This window comes from Micromesistius poutassou (genome assembly GCF_964030765.1).
Source record: "Micromesistius poutassou genome assembly, chromosome: 1".
In the NCBI taxonomy this organism is placed as follows: domain Eukaryota; kingdom Metazoa; phylum Chordata; class Actinopteri; order Gadiformes; family Gadidae; genus Micromesistius; species Micromesistius poutassou.
In genome coordinates this window covers 1,482,726-1,503,209 of record NC_140271.1, presented here as the reverse complement: position 1 = coordinate 1,503,209, position 20,484 = coordinate 1,482,726, and the positions used below count along the sequence as shown (strand labels likewise).

At 46.3% G+C, this 20,484-nt stretch overlaps 1 protein-coding gene across 1 annotated transcript in view; it reads right to left on the bottom strand.

Annotated features, from left to right (window-relative positions):
* The window catches only part of llgl1 (LLGL scribble cell polarity complex component 1), a 32,057-nt gene extending 12,334 nt beyond the window's left edge, over positions 1–19,723 (bottom strand). The window contains 11 exon segments of the mRNA XM_084488248.1: positions 251–318; positions 988–1,223; positions 1,605–1,759; positions 2,480–2,534; positions 2,835–2,970; positions 3,317–3,479; positions 7,024–7,170; positions 7,955–8,115; positions 8,431–8,512; positions 17,092–17,189; positions 19,435–19,723. Of these exon segments, the coding sequence (XP_084344374.1) occupies positions 251–318; positions 988–1,223; positions 1,605–1,759; positions 2,480–2,534; positions 2,835–2,970; positions 3,317–3,479; positions 7,024–7,170; positions 7,955–8,115; positions 8,431–8,512; positions 17,092–17,189; positions 19,435–19,515 (1,382 nt within the window). The 5' untranslated portion in view covers positions 19,516–19,723.
* Positions 19,724–20,484: the final 761 nt, after the last annotated feature.

Genomic DNA, 20,484 nt, shown 5'->3' with positions numbered 1-20,484 from the left:
TGGTAACATGCGCATGAGAATGAGTTGAAGCTTCCGGAAAAAGGAGAACATATAAATATCTGGTATTTTCTCACAAGCTCAGCTCTACTGGGAACATATTGTATGTGCAAGAGGAAACGCTTGAGTAATGTTTAATGTCTATGTGTGTGTGTGTGTGTGTGTGTGTGTGTGTGTGTGTGTGTGTGTGTGTGTGTGTGTGTGTGTGTGTGTGTGTGCGCTTGCGCACAAGCCTGTTTGCGTGCGTGTTTACCCAGTCAGTAGCAGTTCCTGCTGTTTCGCTGACGGCGCCAGGTTTTTCCCTCCACAGATCGGCCAACTCTGCATAAACCAGACAGCATGGAGGATTACACATAAATAATAGAATAAAATAAAAGCCTAACATTTGCATTTCCCAGCATAGAACACTTTCTAAACTTGTGTGTGCAAGTTCTACCTGACCAAACTCATGCATGGCATAGCTCACCTCAGCAGATAAGTGCTTCTTTTTTTTGTAGCACCTCCTAGGGTAGGTGTCTGTAGCTCCTGTACAGACACCTACTCTGAACAAACTCAACTCTACTTGTCTAATCTGATGATGACACTCAAAAAAATAAGTCTTATGAAGCTGCTACTTCTACCGCTTTGCTTTTTCCTGATTCTATATTTTTCCACATAAAAACAAGAAACAAAAGATATATATATATTTTTTAAAAGCTTTATTTTTGCATTTTTTGGCTTTATTATAGAGAGAGATAGAGAGGAAAGTGTGGGAGACAGAGGGCAGGACATGCAGTAAATGACCCAGGCTGGATTCGATCCTGGGTCTCTGCGATGAGGACTGTGCCTATATGGTATGCGCCTTGGCCCAGTGCACCACCGGGGTGCCCCAACAAAAGATATATTTGACTTGAAATTTTGTCAATTGAGATTTGTAACTCTGCTACAGTTTAATTTCACATGTTGTAGTCCCTCCTTGCGCCAACCCCCTAATGGGACGACCCCACTCACCCGCGGCGGCTGCTGCTGCTGCTGCTGCTGCTGCTGGCGCTGGGCGCGGCCCGCCTGCAGCACCCTCTCCCACAGCTTGGGGGGCACGCTGGAGACGTGGCACGAGCAGGTGATGGCCGAGGAGTGCAGCGGGGCCAGGTAGGGGGTGGGCAGCGTGGGCCAGCCGGGGGTCTGCAGGTCCACCACCACCAGCTCCTCGTCCAGCAGCACCACCACGGCCGAGGGCTCGTCAAACTCTGTGGAGGGATGGAGGGGGGGGGGGGGAGTTGGGCTTTTTAGAGGGGGATTTCCCATGATGCAGTGCTAAACTGTGCAGGCCTTACGGATGTAACTTCTAATGACGCCATGCAGTATGCAAAACCCACTTTACAGCAAATTCTTCTTCAACCGACCTTTCCGATCTACATTTTGTTTCCCCATGATTCACCAACTAGCTTTACAGCAATGCCTCGCGTTTAAAGTAACCCCCCCAAACACGTCGACATTCCTGGGGCAGCTGATTCTTTGGAATCACAAAACTAATAATTGATCAGCTGAACACGTGTGCGTCACACGACCCCGACCGTGACCCTGAGAGTACATCCTGTTCCACCCGGGCCACGTTGGGCGTCCCCCACCTTGCTCCCGCTCCACGCTGTGCACGGTGAAGAAGTCGATGACGCGGGACGTGAAGTCCAGCGTGACGTGCTCCTTGTCCTGCTGGACGGTCAGACAGTGGCGGTCTCCGTAGCTCGCCCTGGGCATCCCGCCGCTGTACAGCAGCATGGGAGACCTGGAGGGGGCGAGCGAGATAGAGCGAGCGTGAGTGAGATGGATAGAGGAGCATGTACATTATATATATATATATATAGTCAGTAAGGACTACAGAGATGGGAGAAGACTCGTCACTCCGTCCCGATTCTGGGAAACAGGTTTATGAAATCGCTCCCAACCAATACCAAACAATCTCTTCTGTACTTTAAAATTTTTTTTTGTAGTACTTACTTTGGCAATGTAAAGCTTTATTGTCCATGCCAATAAAGCTATTTTTAATTGAGAGTGCGTGAAAAATAAATTTAATAGGGCGGCATTAGCTCAGGAGGTAGAGCGGGTCGGCTGGTAACCGGAAGGTTGCTGGTTCGATCCCCGGCTCCTCCTAGCTGAGTGTCGTGGTGTCCCCTGAGCGAGACGCCTCACCCTAATTGCTCCTGACCAGCTGGCTGTCACCCTGCGTGGTTGACTCCGCCGTCGGTGTGTGAATGTGTGCATGAATGGGTGAATGTCAGTCAACACTGTAAAGCGCTTCTATCCAAAGCGCTTCAAAGCACAGCGCTTTTTTAAAATTATATAAATGAGGACCATTTAATAGATGAAATGTAACAATTTAAAACTTTTTTTTTTTTTGTATTTCCATTTGATTATGTGTTCTCAACAACAAAGTGGGATTGATCCTAATCCTCAACGGTGCTACGTGGTTGAACCAGCCAACAGGAGAGCGGGGGGGGGCCCTCACCCAGACGACGTGGTCCTCAGCAGGACCTTGCTGATGGCCTTGCAGGGGAACGGCCCTGGGGACGAGGAGAGGGGCTCATTGAGTGACCACCATTCATCCTCTTTCTGAACAACATTACAACATAACTATTTGTATCAGGCTTTTAAAAAAAAACTGTTCTGACTGAGCACAATACACATACTCAAAGACAATAACAAACAAGTGGCTGCAACTGAAAGAACATTGCTAAACACATCGATAGTTGATTCAATCAATAAAAAGGGTTGGCTCAGTGGCCACTGGGTCAACGAGAACAGAAGCCAGGTGTGGCCCGTGAATACTGAGACAACCACCAGCGTCCACCAGTCAGTCTTACCGTAGGGGATGGTGGAGGACACGGGCTGCTGGGTGGAAGGGTTACCGCTGGTAACAGCCCACACCGAGTACCCCCCGTCGTTATGGGAACTGACAAACGACTTCCCGGAACGTTCCCACACCAGGCTCTCTAGTTGCTGCGCACGCACGCACGCACGCACGCACACACGCGCACACACACGCACACACACACACACACACACACACACACACAATGTAGAAGCAGAATCTCTGCTTCAAGGCGGCGTTGGATCATTCATTGGTAGACAAAGTCCTTTCATTTATTTATTGCCTAATTATTTGTCATTCTAAACATTTTATCCTGCGAAAGTGTGTATGTGGGAGTAAATGCCAAGTACAAAATAGTGCTTTACATAAAGGGATGAATTTGGTTAGCTTATGTGGTTTGAAAGTTACAATTCATATGTAGAGTCATTTCCGAGACTCTTAACAGCCCAGAGTCGGCTCCTTGGTGAGGTGTACCTGCTTGCCCAGGAAGAGGTGATCCACGTGCCGCATGCTCAGATCCCATAGCACCACCAGGCCTCGACTGTAGCCAATCAGAATGACCCCGGGCTGCTGAGGGTGCTCCTGTAGAGACTCCACCGGCCCCAGGGACTTGCCACATCGGTAGTCATCTGGCAAGCTGAATGAACAATAAATACATTAACAAAGAAAATGACTGAAACATGGGAAACAACTGATGGTGAACTGTTGACCTTGAATCTTGGTTCAATGACATGGCAAACTGAAGATCAATCTATAAACAGACAAAGATTAAACCTAGTGGGCCAACTGCTTCATGTTGGTACAGTTTGTAGTTCTTGGTACTGCCAACTCTAAATGTTAAGCGCATTGCTAAATGTCAATGATTTGATTAGGCCAAAAAAAAAAAATCACATCAGCCATCTTGAACTACGTTATTTTTTCATCACTGTGTGTCTGTACTGCCAATGTTAACATACAGCACAAACCATATCCTGTTGGTACCAGCTCAAGACCAGCGTTGTAGACAGTCTACATGTGGTTGAGAAGATTGTACAGGAGTGGAAATGACATCTGTTCACAGCCCCACAAACCAATCGGACTAAACCATCGTACACAAAAGTATGTGTACATTGGAGCAAACAAGGGTTTGGGTTGGCAGCTCAACTCACATCAAAGGATATTCAAAAACTACTTTTCAGCTAGCCGGTGCTACTGAAAATAAGGTCAAAAACATTCAGTCAACCCATTGCATGACTTTGTCATTGGTGCTTTTTGTAAAAATTTAAAAAGCATTGGCTGTGTGTCCGCAGATATATAGAGGGGATCTCTATTTTACGGATCTTGATTGTATAGACAGTGAGAAAAGCTTTCGCTCAGATTTGGCCAAGCGGTTTCAAGTGATTGGCTCTTCCGGTTTCAACTTTACATTTTAATATTTTGGAGTGTGTGTATAGCAGGCTGTTTCACAATACTTGCTTAAGCATTCCAACAGTTCGCTGACATACAATGAAGGAGCCCTGGTTTTCCATCAGCTGGAGGCGAATGTTTTCCCCCATAGTATATATATATTCCCATCATGCCAAAAGACATTTGCTAGAGGTTCCTTTGTTCACGGCTGAACAGCAGGACCAGAAGGGAAACTCAGACCAAATTATAGAATCAGGAGCAATCCCACAAAGAGAAAAAATGATTACCAAGTGTCAGATGAAATACTGTATGTCAAAATACTAGAAGAACACTATTAAAATCAATCGCGTGTGTGTGTGTCAACATCAAAATCATAATATCACATCCAAAACAACAACACATGCCAGGGTGTCCCGGCAGCATATGGGCTGAGGGCGTGGAGCTGTCCGCACAGTGCGTTCATCCAGAGCTACTCCTCTCTGCAGAGATAACCGCTACATAACATGAGGCCGGCCTCCGCAGCAGGGAAACCTGGGCCAGACACACATTCCTCAGAGGTAACACACACACACACAGAGGGAGTGAGTTTGATGAGCGGCCCGAGCGAGCAAGAGAGACACACACAGAGAGAAAGAGAGAGAGCCGCAGGAGGAAGAGTGGTGGAGAAATCTCTCAGGGCACTTGGCCACAGATGAGGCAGAACTACATAGAGAGAGTCTCTCTCTCTCTCTCTCTCTCTCTCTCTCTCTCTCTCTCTCTCTCTCTCTCTCTCTCTCTCTCTCTCTCTCCTCTCTCCTCTCTCTCTCTCTCTCTCTCTCTCTCTCTCTCTCTCTCTCTCTCTCTCTCTCTCTCTCTCTCTCTCTCTCTCTCTCTCTCTCTCTCTCTCTCTCTCTCTCTCTCTCTCTCTCTCTCTCTCTCTCTCTCTCTCTCTCTCTCTCTCAGCAAGGAAGATGGTTCCGGAAGCAGAGGGGCAGAAACATTGCCGACAAAGCCCGCCATTGTCCGTCATTCAACAAGTATTTTTAGGTAATCCAGCGTCCTGCTTACATGGTGATGAGCCTGTGTTTGTCCACTAGTGGTTCGGCTAGAGCGTTTCCCCAACCGGAACACCAAGTATTGGCAGCTGGTACAAAGCCACACAATCACAGGCTCTGACACACACACACAAGCCCCTGGGAGGCCTCAACGCTGCCCACTTCCCTCAACAGGTCGGTGTAATAAGGGGTTCGGTGGTTCGTCTGAAATACACAGCAGACAGGACCCACCCCTGGCCGGCTGGGGGGACACACACACACACACACACACACACACACACACACACACACACACACACACACACACACACACACACACACACACACACACACACACACACACACACACACACACACACACACACACACACGGCAATAATAACAGTAAACACTGGTCTCAAACGTTAAACCCCAAACACAAACAAACAGAGCGATTGAGAAAACGTTTGCAGATCCAAGTGTTTACGTGCGTCTTGGGAAACAGTCAAGAGCTGCAGGACCACGGTGTGCACTTACGCATCGTGTCCATCCACTGTCAAATGGATGTACGCTGAAAGCATGCGGCTGTTTATACTTCTTTGTGGGAATGAGATCTGGTTTCCTTTCAGGCTTCTACTCCAGACCAATTTAAAGACGAAAGACTGACGGCGTTGTAAGTCACGGTTCTAAAGGACTGCAGGAAACCTCGCACGACTGACAACCCGGAAATGGACCTCTGTTGGCTGTGATGTTTCTGCCTCGATTGTATTTGCATTCCCCAACAATGCAATTGAGGCATTTTAGATGCGGTGCTATGCCGTCCCCCCAAGAACGCCCGTTTGTTTTTAGAGTCGTCTCACAGCCCGTTCTGGTCCTTGGACTCACATGACCCCAGCTGACCCCTAGTGGTCTGAGGGTGACGTGCCCCATTAACCTCCAAGTGTGTGTGGGTGTGTTGACATGCCCGGCAGGAGCTCTGACACAGGGGAGCAGGGTGTTCCGTGTTCTAAGAGAGGACACGGCGTGTGGAAGGTTGAGGGAGTGCCTGTAAAAACAGTTCAACAGCAATTCTCTCGCTACTCTCGATCCTCATGCCATACACTGAAGATATTTAAATGAATTATCACTAGTCGTTTCGGCATAAAACATTGCAAATGAGTAACTCAACACAAGTCGTAAAGCTGTGGGGAAAAAAAAAGTATAAGCAGTGCCAGGTATCTTAAACAGTTTCTCCCATCACTGAATGTGCTGGATCTATACTCCATGTACATCCACGTACATCCAGATGTTCCATCACTACTATACTGCCTCAACCAGATGATCAGATTTTCCAAACATGTTACTATTGTTAGTGCTACTTTGCCATTATATGTTATTTTTTTATTGACCAGTTAAAGAGTAATTACACCCCAAAATGATGGTCTGTTTGGATTAATAGTGTGGGTGAACGTTTCCATGTACTTTTTTTTCGACTCAAATGACAATGAGCTCTTGATTGGGCGCACACATACCAGCGCAAGAGAGTGTGACGTGGGTTTTGAGAACGTTAGACAACGCCCCTCTCACTTGCTCCTATGCAACCCAATGGGTCCGTTTTTTTTCTAATACATTCACGACTGTCACAGATCAGTTTTGGAAACGAATAAGCATGGTCCCCTGCTAAGACAGGGTTTACTCAGCCTTTACACAGCACTAGGTAAATGTTAGCAATTGTCACATTGTCGTTTACTTCCATCAATGGGAGCGTCGAAGAGGAACCGTGGCCAGCACCCGCTCACTCACCTCTGTATGACCTGGTCCTGGAGAAGCGACTGGTTCTCCCTCAGCGACAGGCGTGGCAAATCCAGGAAGTGGACTCCCCCTCCCTCGGTGCCGACACAGAGCAGGTCACATGACCCCAGGAGGAGGAGCACGGTGACCCGTGAGGTGCTGCAGGGACGAGAGACAGCAGCTCAAACAACGAGAGTAGTGGACCTGTGAGGTAGTGCAGGGACAAGAGACAGCAGCTCAAACAAAGAGAAAAGACTAGTGGACCTGGGAGGTAGTGCAGGGACAAGAGACAGCAGCTCAAACAACGAGCAAAGACTAGTGGACCTGGGAGGTAGTGCAGGGACAAGAGACAGCAGCTCAAACAACGAGCAGAGACTAGTGGACCTGTGAGGGAGTGCAGGGACAAGAGACAGCAGCTCAAACAACGAGCAAAGACTAGTGGACCTGGGAGGTAGTGCAGGGACAAGAGACAGCAGCTCAAACAACGAGCAGAGACTAGTGGACCTGTGAGGGAGTGCAGGGACAAGAGACAGCAGCTCAAACAACGAGCAAAGACTAGTGGACCTGGGAGGTAGTGCAGGGACAAGAGACAGCAGCTCAAACAACGAGCAGAGACTAGTGGACCTGTGAGGTAGTGCAGGGACAAGAGACCGCGGCCTGTGTGATAAGACAGAGCTTTGATTCACCTCATTTCATTTCACATAGGAGGTCATTTAATGCTCCCTTAGCATCTTACGTTAAACATAAACATTTGAATAACGTGTAGTGTGTTGTGTAATTTTAATGTAGTCTATGCCAGAAAACACCCTTGGTGAAGGCTGATGAGAGTTAAATAAGTTTACATCGGAGCTGCAATCAAAACGTCACAAAGCAGACGTGAACAAAACGAGAGATGAGAGAGAAAGTCAGAAATTATCGGAGAAACCCTCCGATAAAAGCGCACCTGCAGTTCTCGATGCCGGGCCTCCCCGGGAGGCAGTAACTACGCACTTCCTGGAGCCCCACCGTTGGCTCCCGTCTGGCTCCGCCCACTTCCCTGGGGGCCCCGCCCACCAGCTCCCACAGATGGATGGAGTTGTCATCAAGCAGTGACAGAAGCCGGCCCTATTGGTGGGGAGCGGGGGGGGGGGGAGAGGGGGGGGGGGGTCAATCTTGGCCAATAGGATGGCCCTCACCTACTTAACGCTAGGGGCACTGTAGGTACGATTTAAGAACTATTCTTGTATAATGTATGAGCCAATTTGGATTTTAGACCACTTCCTGCATCTTGCCTGTCAATCACATTAAGTGCAACACAGAGCAGAGATGTGAGGGACTAATTCTCTCTCCGTTTATAATTCCTGAATCTTACCTACGGCAAATTTTGTAGCATGACGTAAATATTTTTAAATAACCGATATTACCGTCCCCCCAGCTCACCTGAGCGGGCAGGAACTGGATCTGTGTGACGGCGGCGGTGTCTTTGTGCAGCCCTGTGAACTCCACGCCCGGAGCGCCGTATCTGGAGAGGAGGAGGAGTCAAGGAGAAAACGACACAGGGAGGGGGGACAGAACCCAGCCACGGACACGACCAGCACACATCTACCATAGTACACATCTACCATAGTACACGACTGATACAAAACCAGTGGACGAGTAATACACACCCATCAAACAACCAGCACACAACAAGTACACAACCAGCACGCAACAAGCACTCAGCAAGTCTTAGAAGTGCTGCAGTGTCAGACTGCATTAAAGTGGACAAAAAGGTATGATAGGATATTCTTTTTTAAACATGGAAACCCAACAGACTTACTGGAGAGAGGGAGAGACACACAGAGATTGAGAGAAAAAGAGAGAGAGAGTAAACGAGATGCAGCAGTGTAGTCATCTAAATGCAGTCAAATCATTGGAGCCATATTAGAGGAGTTAGCAAGCTACCGGTTAAGTTAGCTGCAGCTTACAAACACCAGCTGACGCAGGGACAGCACAGCGTGTGCTTATGTGCACGTGTGCTCACTGGTTGCATAGCAATCTCAACAGGAACTGCCCTATGTTAGCTCAGTGGGCTGCTAAAGTAGATGCACTCCTACACAAGCCAGGCTAAATTAGGCTAATCTGTAAAATTCACAAAGGTTTCCCTCCCCCCACACACACACACACACACACACACAACATAAAATAGCCTGAAGGCGTGTTAATTAAAAATGCATAAATTGGGGGCAATTAAGAAAGCGTGTGTGTGTGCGTGCGTGCGTGCGTTCCCCCGCAACCAGTTCTGTATGCAGGATTTTATCGGCCTCTGTTCTGATTCCCGACATTCTCCCTCTGCCTCTCTAGGGTCTTGTGAAGTGCACTACTGGCATTCCAAACATTCACCTCCTCTCTTCAGGGGTCTTCATATTTACGTGTGTGCGTGTGTCTTTTAGAAGCCCATTTAGTCATGGGTCATCATGGAACGCCATAGCCGCCCTAGACACAGGTGTTAGAGGATGGGCACAGACACGTCAACCTAGATTAAGTGGTGGAAGATCATAGACAAACTCATACATTGAAAACAAAACAAACACGACGTTGGGATCACCGGCACGTCAACAGGAGACGGTATTAAAAAAGGCCCCTTCTTCAATAGAGGGGTCCACATGAACGGCAGGGACCCAACGGAGGGTTACCGACAAAGTTGGTAGGAATGTTTTGCAGTTCAACTTTTTAAAAGGACATGATCTTTGATTGATATTTTTCCATGTGGGTGCGTCCTCTTCTCTGGGTAACTGCGTGCGTGTCTAAATCTACAACTCCACTAACATGACTCGGAGCATGTCAACAAACCATCCCGTTTCCTCTCGATTTTATCGACTTTTATCCAAACAAATTATTGTATTCAGACACGGGGCACGCAGGCAGGAGCAGGTTGGCCGCAGCCGTTGGGGATCGAACTCGCAACCGTTTGGCTGCAAGTAGAGAGGTTCCGGAAAGGGTAGCCTCCATCCTCTTTGGTCCTCCCTGCAGCTCTGCATTTCTGACGGAAACTGTATAAACTGTATGTGTATTGAAACCTGTGAGTCTAGCCTAGGTAATTGCAGCGAGATCAGAAACAGAGCGTAGTAAACTCTTACCATGGCACATTGTAGCAGGAGACGGCCCAACTGAGACAATAAGGCAAAATACCACAAATAAAAGTCAATAAAAAGAACAATGAAAGGTTCCCCCATGCCAGACAGCCAAAGGCATCAATATGAATCTTATTGCTAGTGGATGTCATGACGAACAAGCAAAGGGACATTTATAGCGAAATAAAAGAAAAAGTCATCCATGTCCTCACATATTCCCTTTTTTCCCCAGAGTTTTCTGTATGTATATTCTACTACTGCCTACAGTGAATGTTCATGGTACCCAAGTAATTCTTTTTACTTTTTAAGGACAGACTACAGATGCCCCCACTAACCCACTGGCATATAGAATGCTCCTAACGATTATGGCTGGGAATTGTACTAGATCATAAAAGATTCAAAGTAAGACCTGTCCCGCTGTTGAGTTAATTAGACCAAGTGAAGCCCATGCTAATAGTCTCCTTTAATTACTTTCCCGTCACTTCACGTGCAGCTTTCTGTTGCAACCAAAACCATATCCTCTCTTCTTTGAATTTCCATCATTTTCATTTCATCGCTGTGGAGACCAATTAACTAACTTATTTTCTTGTTTATCACAGGCCGCTCAGCAAACAGATGGGAAGGTATTCCAGCATGCCATTTATAATGGGGATCTCACACACTGACGTTCCACTCTGTGAATCTAATGTAGAAAGATAAACAGACATGGGACGGGTGGTCTCTTTTGACTTGGAGCCAAACGCTTCTGGGTTCGATCCTCGATGTCTGCAGTTGACATGTAGGCATCCCAGAGCAAGACCTCCAACTCCCTACATGCTTATCAAGCCGCTTTGAATATAAGCTGAATGACTCCAGTCAATTCCAAGAGAGACCAAGTGGGGACCAAACCATCAGATAGATCGACGAATTGGGATGATCGAATGTGACCTCTGATGTAACCCCAGGCAGACCTGTTTATCCACAGCTATTTCCAAATGAGGCCAAGAACCAACTGAGATCACGGTTTGCTCCAAAATGACATGGCACTCAGGAAATGCCCTCTGCGACAGTTGCCACGGCCAAATATGGAACAAAGGAAGAGTTTGCAAAAGGACACAATGTTGGCAAGACAGAAGACACTGATTATCCTGATAAACTGTGCATATCACACACACACACACACACACACACACACACACACACACACACACACACACACACACACACACACACACACACACACACACACACACACACACACACACACACACACACACACACACACACACACACACACAGGTGATAGTCAATACAATCTTTGTGATCTACCAACCATGAAGACAAACAAGATGCTGCTAATGACCACTTTAAAACACACATGGAGTCACTATAATGACCGCTAATGAGTGAAACACTCATTAACACACAGACACAGGGGAGCAGTGTGTGATTGGCCAGCGATGCAGAGAGCCGTGTTTGGTAGCATAAAGCGATTTCACGGTCTGAATACGCATCAACAGACAGCATTGTTCGACACACACACACGCACGCACACACACACACACACACACACTGAACTGTGGGTGGATGGGTTTTATTCCGTAGACACCGAGCTTCTTAACAAAAGTGATGTCTTGTGTCACGTAATAAGTAACTCAACAATGCAGCACAACTTCTGAGTCATTATCTCAAAGCCACACACACACACACACACACACACACACACACACACACACACACACACACACACACACACACACACACACACACACACACACACACACACACACACACACACACACACACACACACACACACACACACCTCAGATGTCTTGGGTAATGGAGGCCTGTGACAGGGTTAGCTGAACAACTCCTCCCAGCCACTAGAGAAACAATGCTCTGCAGCTTGCAGCTTGCATCTATCCCCCCCCCACCCCTCTCTTTTTCCTTTTTCTTTTGAGCCCTCACACCCATACACAAACACACTCCAATTGGTTGCTTTGAAAAGAGTTGAATGACGGAGAGGGAATGAGACAGTTGGGTCAGATTGGGAGTGAGAGACTGTTGGGTGAGATAAGGAGTGAGAGACAGTTGAGGGGAGATTAACATTTGGGATGAGAGGGAGTGAGCCAACGTTGGACGAGGGGGCGTGAGTAAGAGACAATGTGGTTAGATGGGGAGGGAGACAGTGGCCCAAGGGAACTAAGGATCTAATACAACCTACAAGAAACAAGGGAAAGGGGATGAAAGGGGGAACAGTGAGACACAGGACAGGCGGGAGGGATAGAGAAGAAATGGAGTGTGATAGAGGGACACACCGGGAGGAGGGGTGAGGAGCATTAGGAACACAGAGCGACACAGGGGAGGAAAAAAAAAAACGTGGGTCCAGCAGGGAGAGACATGATCGGGGAGAGGAGAGTCGACAGAGAGATGAATCAGCGACTGCTGGCCCAGCTGGCTTCCATCAGACTGACTGGCTGGCTCTCACACACACACACACACACACACACACACACACACACACACACACACACACACACACACACACACACACACACACACACACACACACACACACACACACACACACACACACACACACACACACACACAGCTAAATGCGTCACTTGGTATTACAACTCCTATTATCCCACTATAAACCCAATTTGAGTAAATATACCGTTGAAGAGACAATAAGGAATATTTACAATATTTCCAAACAACAAGCAGGAGATCTCCAGTAGAAAAAAAAATAATACATTGGCTTGTCCCGACCAGAACGGCGGCAGCAGCATGACCACGCAAACACAAACACATCCATCTTTTCCAGCTCACATGCCAGAGATAGAGAAAATATAGGGACGGCTGTAACAATGGAAAAACACTGCGAGGCCTCCTCCGTGGTGGGCTAATTGACAACAGCAGAAGAGAGGCGACTCCTCAGAGTGGCCCAGTGGCCTCTGGAGGAACCCAACCAAAGATCTGGAAAGTTCTGGAGAGAGAGACATGCCACAGAGGTCTTCTCAGACCAAGAATAGGAGTATTTGGTAGGGTACATCCCAGTACAAAGTACCACTAAGCTATTTGTATTTTTGAGTATACCAACCATAATGTCACCAATGAAAACAGTGAAATCCCCAATTTTTATGTAGGGCTATTTTCGTTCAAATGCTTTGTTGTACTATGGGTAACAAAACCCATACAGAAAAGTGTCAAGTTTTAGGAATCCCCCTCCATTATTATAAAAATATTTTCAAGCCCAGCTGTAGATCGTCCCCACTGACAGGATGTGTCCTTGTTCCAAATAGTTTCACTACATTCATATGGTTTGATAAAGAGTGGAACAGGTTTTGGCTACAGCACACTTTATGCTGGCCGGGCTGAGACCATTTATTAACACATGTGAGTAATTCTTTGTGTTGCAACGAGAGGTGGGCAATTATAAGTATGTTAAAGCTGGATTTATTGTTGTTTGCATTAAACACGGAATATGACAATTAGCATTTATATACATAAAGGACAGATCAATGGCATTCTCAAAGGTTGCCAAATATTCAGACAACACTGACCTTCACCCTAAAGGAGAAAACTCAGAACTCAAGACACGCACTGAGACACGACTGGCCAGAACAGTGAAACACACGTTGGCATGTTCATCCTTGTATTCATGTAAATATTAGCGGTTCCGCGGTCTGCAGCAATGTAACCGGACGTAAAACAACATTTAACGAGAACCAGCACAAAGTGGCCGAGCATTCCAGCGACTTCAAACCAGTACCTGAATGAATACATAAATAAGTTGGCAGTTGAGAGTGGAGTGGATGTTGGGAAATGGGGTCACTAAGCATCTGAACTGCGGTGCAGGAGACACAGTGCAGCTGGTTCGAGGTTCACACACAGAGCAAGTGTGTTTCTAGCAGTTATCCCTGTTCCACTTCAAAAACAAGATGGAGTAACACCCCCACCAGCCATGTCTGCTCACAAGGGGCTCCTGCCACGCCCCGCACATGCGTTCGTGCTTCAGTTCAACAAGAAGGTTAGCCTGGAAGTCCAGACCCATATCTAGAAAGCAGGGTCTGGCAACGAGTAATGACAATGGCCGAGCTCGAGGGGCGGCACCAAGCATGCATTTAAAAATGATCATTGCACGCAATTTAATAACACTACGACTAATCAGAAGAATACAAGGGGTGACGTATCCAGACCGGCGGAGCTAACCAATAGATAAGACTCTTGCCATATCCGGTCAGTAAAACAGCAACGCTTTTGGCCCGCCTATATCAGATACACCGATGTGATTGGTTAATGTTCAGGGCCAGGGGAATCGGGGAATTGCTCGTTCCCAGAGAGACTCAACTCAGCAAATTCAAATTGTGCTCTCGCGAGAACTCTGGATTTCCCGGGGGTACAAGAAGGTGCCGATTGCCATAAATGCTGGGCTGAGGAGTAGTTTACATTTTTGTCTCCCTTTATTTTTAAACCCAGTCAGTCTGCATACAGCCTCCGCGTCCACAGCACCGGTTGTCTTGGAAACCGCCTCTGAAGCAGCCCTTCATTAAGACGAGACCTCGCAACAAAGCCCTTACTCACCCAGTGTGCACGCACACACACACAGGGTTAACCCAGGGCAGCGCAAACATGAATTCCACTACAGGAGCCCAACTCCCCCGGATCCAGGCCAGCCAGTCTCCCCCTCGACGCACACAACTCTCATTCCCCGTCTCAGTCCTCACCGTGTGGTCAGAACAGGGGATCTCTGGGTGTAACATGACTCTGGGCTTCACAAACAGAAAGGCAAGCAAGAAAAAGTATGAGTGTGAGTGTGTGTGTGCGTGTGTGTGTGTGTGTGCGTGTGCGTGTCTGGTCATTATGCACACATACAAAACCAATGGTGAGAAAAGTGCACATATGGTGCTCCTGTGTGGGTAATAGACGAGCGTTGCAAGGGTTTTTTTCCAGCGGGATCTTTAAGAAAACACCTCTGGGGCAAAGCTTTAAGTTTGAGATCCATCATCGTCCTTTTTGTGTGTCCAAAAGTTACCAACCATCCATGTTTATGCATACATTTAAAATGGGTTAGGGTTTATTCATTGTTGTTTAGTGGTTGTACAGCATCGGCAAAGGACTCGTGTTTGTTTAACAACAGCACTGCATCTCATTGTCTATCTAGGTCTACATCTCTTCCGCCTTCTCTCTCTCTCGCTGTCCACGCACGTGTCTCTAGCCCGAGCCTGGTACCACCAACCTCCCTTACACAGAGACGCTCTCAAAGCGCCCCACACACACACACACACACACACACACACACACACACACACACACACACACACACACACACACACACACACACACACACACACACACACACACACACACACACACACACACACACACACGGCTCCATCCTCTGGCCGCCGTCGCATTACAGCTAAAAATAACCACAGGCAAGTACGGTACAACAGACTAACAGTTAGTCAGCATTAACATGATTTTTTGCTTGTAGATTTCATCGATGATATGGAGGATTACATCATTGGTTACGGCAGTACAGACCGGTGGCAACCATGCTGCATTACTGAACCTCTATTTATCAATGTGAAGCCAAAGGGATGACAGAGGTTTTAGTACTTGTTTGACAGCAGGCTCATTCTGAGAACGGCTTCTGGGCGGGATAGCCTACATTCGTATCTATAGGGTAATTTCACGCAACATTACGCAATGGAATTATCTGCAGCACATTAGCTGCTAGGGCACTAGATAAAAGATAAATAACAGGAAGCGGCCGTGTGCCGCGTTTTTGCAAGAAAATAACGAAAACAACCCCTGTCACTCTTAAGGCGTTTTATAATCGGCTTGATTTGGCCGTGTGATCTCAAAACTGTGTCTGGAGGATTCTGTCCGGAGCATCTGTGTTCGACTACCGAAGCGCATCAAAGATGTCCGTCAAACACATCATCTTAGAAGAATGTTTCCAGCTTGTGGCGAAGCGACAACAGATATGTGGATTGTTGGAGATGAGGGAAGAAATGACCCCCAGCTTGGCTCAATTACTCTCAAAATGTTATTAAAATGCTTTCTTGAATCACTAACACTAATGTGTCGAGCACATTGTCCTAATGACCAATACAGCTATTGACGTTCTCAAAAACTATTTAAGGAGGAAACACAAAGAAGTGACCTACAACCACTGAGAGAAACAGAATGAGGGAGAGACCAAGAGAAACAGAGATGGGTCTAAAATAACAGACTGAAAACATTATAAAAACATGGATAGAAAGAGAATGAAGGGATCAATAACAGACCGATCGAGAAAGAAACAGAGACAGACAGAGAGCAATGAGAAAGAAGAGGCTACCGGTTGGGTGCAGATCTGACATGCATGGAGACCGAGGTCTAAGCCTCAACAGACAGATTGGGGGAATAACACTTTGCCCATCAGCCTCAACTTAGTCTACTCTTAACAGCCACTTGGGCAGCGACCAAACAGCAAGCCAGTATTCGGACGGGATGTACAGCGTGGAATATCAGAACACGGCTTGATGCTACATTACAGAAAGGACTTTTGAGAGAGACAGAGCCAAAAAAAAAAAAAGTAAATGGGCCGGTTTCAAAAGATGATATCAGGGCTACCAAACAACAGCTTACCATCACATTAGTCCAAGACAACAATGATAGAGAGCAACAATAGTGGTTTCAGTTCAGAAGTTAAAATATACACAACATTTGTTTAAATCAATCTTGTGTACCAGTGGACGACAAAAGCACAAAATGGGCAGGAGCCAAGGGGTGGGCTGGTGTACAGCTGCCAGGCAAAAAAATAGGGGCAATCCCTAAACACCACAACCTACCCGTCAGCCTCCTTGATCAAGATGAACTAACCCCTATACCTGTAGAAACCAAACCCCAACGTCATTCCCATGTGTTGGACAACATCCTAACACGATTGTTACAGATGTTCTTATACAGACTTCAAAAACCATTGCAAAATCCTGTTTTGAGATGGATACATTTTGACGGCACCAGACTTGGTGCCTATGGCCATGATCTGCAGCCTTGGGTCAAACGCCAGGGAGCTGGGCTGGTGGGGGAAGCCATGCTCCACCGTCTGAGAGAGGGACATAAGGATACAGAGAGAGAGAGAGAGAGGGAGAGAGAGAGAGAGAGAGAGACAGAGAGACCATTCAACGCCATAGAAACACAAGCAAAACACCACGAGAGGATGGAAAACGGCACACAATGAACTTTACGAGCCCTACTTAAATCCTTAAATGTCATCTGATGTAATTTGATTTATAAAATTTACATTTGAAAAACACGGGTAATATCGTAAGCAGAGACAATGAAGGCTGGGGGGGGGGGGGGCAATGGTTATTTTTACACATTTTATTCTTTGTGTGTGTGTGTGTGTGCGCATGTGGGCACACCAGGGAGGCCCCTGAAAATTGTGTGTTCTACTTCTGTAACATTTAAATACCCTTGAATTTAATAACATGGACAGTTCTCATCCAAAAACTAAGGGAGTTGGTTGGCTGATGTCGATGCATTGTCCATTGTTAACTATGCTAACTTATGCACGCATCTTGTTCACTACTTTTTTGCCATATTATCTTTAGCTCCAACAACATCTATAGGTACAGCTACTGAACCTGCCATCTATCATTTGGCTACTGCATTGCCTTAATAGGGATGACAACCTAAACATTAATGTAAATTCTTCCTATTTTTTTTTCTCATAATTTTCAAGGCAACTTGCAACATTTCAAAAGCACACTAGAGTTTGGAGTTGGGACTGACTTCCAAGGTCAACGGACTGCTTTGGAAGTTTTGACTATTAGGTCATGAGTTTGGTTCTTACAATTCTTCCTATAATCCCAAGTAAACACCACTTATTCAAACAAACAAGCCATCCAGGAGAACTGGGTCTGAACTATGGATTAAAACAGCACTGGGTGAGAAACGAGACGCCAAAGATGTGTAGCATGTCACAGAGGTAAAAGGTTACTTACTGGGGTCACACGAACAGCAAGACAACGACACACAGGTTAGGTCAACAACATACAAGGCTGCCCTCAAGAGAAACTGACCTATGAGACCCTTTTAGCAGCCGGTTTCTATGTGCCTTGGCGTGACGGGTCGATGATTGAGTAATGTCCACTCTACTGTCTGTGTGCGCGTTCCTTCCAATAACTTAAATATCTAAAATAATTATGTATCTTTGGCTCTTGCATTTGACAGATGCAGAATAATTTCTAGGACACACCCAGTTTCAATTTTGTATTTGGCCTAGATGTGTATGCGTTTTAAAAACAGTAGGCCTATGTGCGTTATGTTGACAGACTGCATCACTCAAGAGTTCAATGACATCAATTCAAGGCCATATGAGCTTTTCAAAAAAACCGAGGGGTTCACCCCCCGCTGAAAGCACTGGAATAAATGCTACCTGATAAGTGTAGTTATCAATCCAGCCCTTGCTCCGGACAAATGTTGAAACTTCCAGGAGCAGCCACTTTAGGTGCACACCACTTTTGGAGACGGGACTAAACACACTCGAGTAAAGCCATAAGTCACTGGCAAAGCATCCAAAGATGCATGCCCCTGGACTACATAATGGAAATGGTGAAGAAATGGTATTAGAGATAGTGGTTTAAAATCGAACCTATATGCCGATATTGAGGTCACCAACACAATACACAATAACCCAATACACAATATCTACTGCTGTTCTGGGACAGAACAGTTGGCCAATAGACACCAACAGATCTGTGTAATCAACGAAATCAACAAGTGTCAAAAAGCATTTTGAAGCAATCAATGTTAAAATACTTGCAGCTGTCCAGAAAAGCTGTTTGTTTCGGGATGGGGTTTGGTCTGTTATTAACCGAACACGATTTAATAACTCCCGTTTCAAACTTCCACACAGCGTTCAAATCTTTTTGAAACCCTTTCAACTAATACTAGGTGGTAGCCATGGTGTTAATACCGCATACCACCCATTACAAACTGGATAAGTGCAATATCACAGAACATACTTTTTGTTTATAATACAATGCCACGGATAGATAAAGACATAAAACAGTGAAAACATGAACTTAGACACCACCACAGATATGCGTCAAATATCAATTATGTAAAATATTGCGTTGCTAATGGAAACTTGAGGGAATAGATTATGCAAAGACGCTGCAGCGTTTCACTATTTATACTAAAATATTCTTCTAAAACATTTGCTACGCTGGCTTCATTTGTTTTCGGGCTGGGGGGGGGGGTATTGGATGGTTTCCATCGGGGCGCCCAGCCCAGCCTCGACTGCGTTGTAGTGCTGTAGCGGTTCGTATGTCCCGTTACTTTACCTTGTTGAAGGCAAACAGCTCCTGCTTGATCTTCTCTCTCTGCGGGTCGTTTCCCTGCCGGCGAAACCTGAACTTCATCATCTTGTGGCCGGGGGAGTCGAGGGGGAGATAAAGAAAACACAGCTGGAGCGTAGTTACGAATCCCGTTCGCAGTTGAAGCAGCGCCACTCAGACAATGCTATCGAACTAGCCCATGCAGCCAGAGCTGGCCCGACTGCGTTGCGTTTTAATAAGCTGCTATCCTGCAGGGCTGCGGCGCTCCTCTCCCCCCCCTGTCTCTCTGCACTGTTTGGGTCGTGGGTTTGACCACTACCCCGAGTTCACACGAACCCCGAACCTGCTGGCCAATGAGAACGGAGCAATCTGTGACTAATTATTCGGACCCGCCCACACATCCCAGCATTGTGGAATGCGGCGCTCGATTCATTGCGCGGAGGCCAGCGTCACTGTGGTGTGCGGAGACGAGCGGTCGGTATTTATCAGTTGATTGTATAAACCCCACCCGCCTGCCTTTTTATAAAAAGTAAAAAGACAGTATTGCTTCAGAGTTTGAGTTTCATCAGCCGCCAAGACAACGACGAACCAATTCAAAAACCTAAACCAGCTTCAAGAACGTAGGTCAAATCAAACAGTTGATAACACGTATGCGTTTTAATATAGAATATAAAATAATGCACATTGACTGGATATGTAAAATAAACATTTTATTGTCAGTTGTCAATACCAAATAACATATATGCATACAATACATTTCATATGACAATAATAATATTAAGGTCATTCAAACTAGTGCAAAAAGTGCAATTTCAGAAAGTTTTTAGGAGCCCTTCAGTAATTTTTTACATTTTAATTGCGGACATTGATATTGTGCACATGATATTTGATGCCAGAGACTAGCATCAATGGCATCATGTTATGATTTAATAAATATTATCATTTGAATACAAATCAATATCATATGAAACAGATTGTCCAGCTGAATAATATAAAGGCCCAGGTATAAATTTGCCTTATAGAATGAATAAAAACCATAGTTGACTGCATACCCCT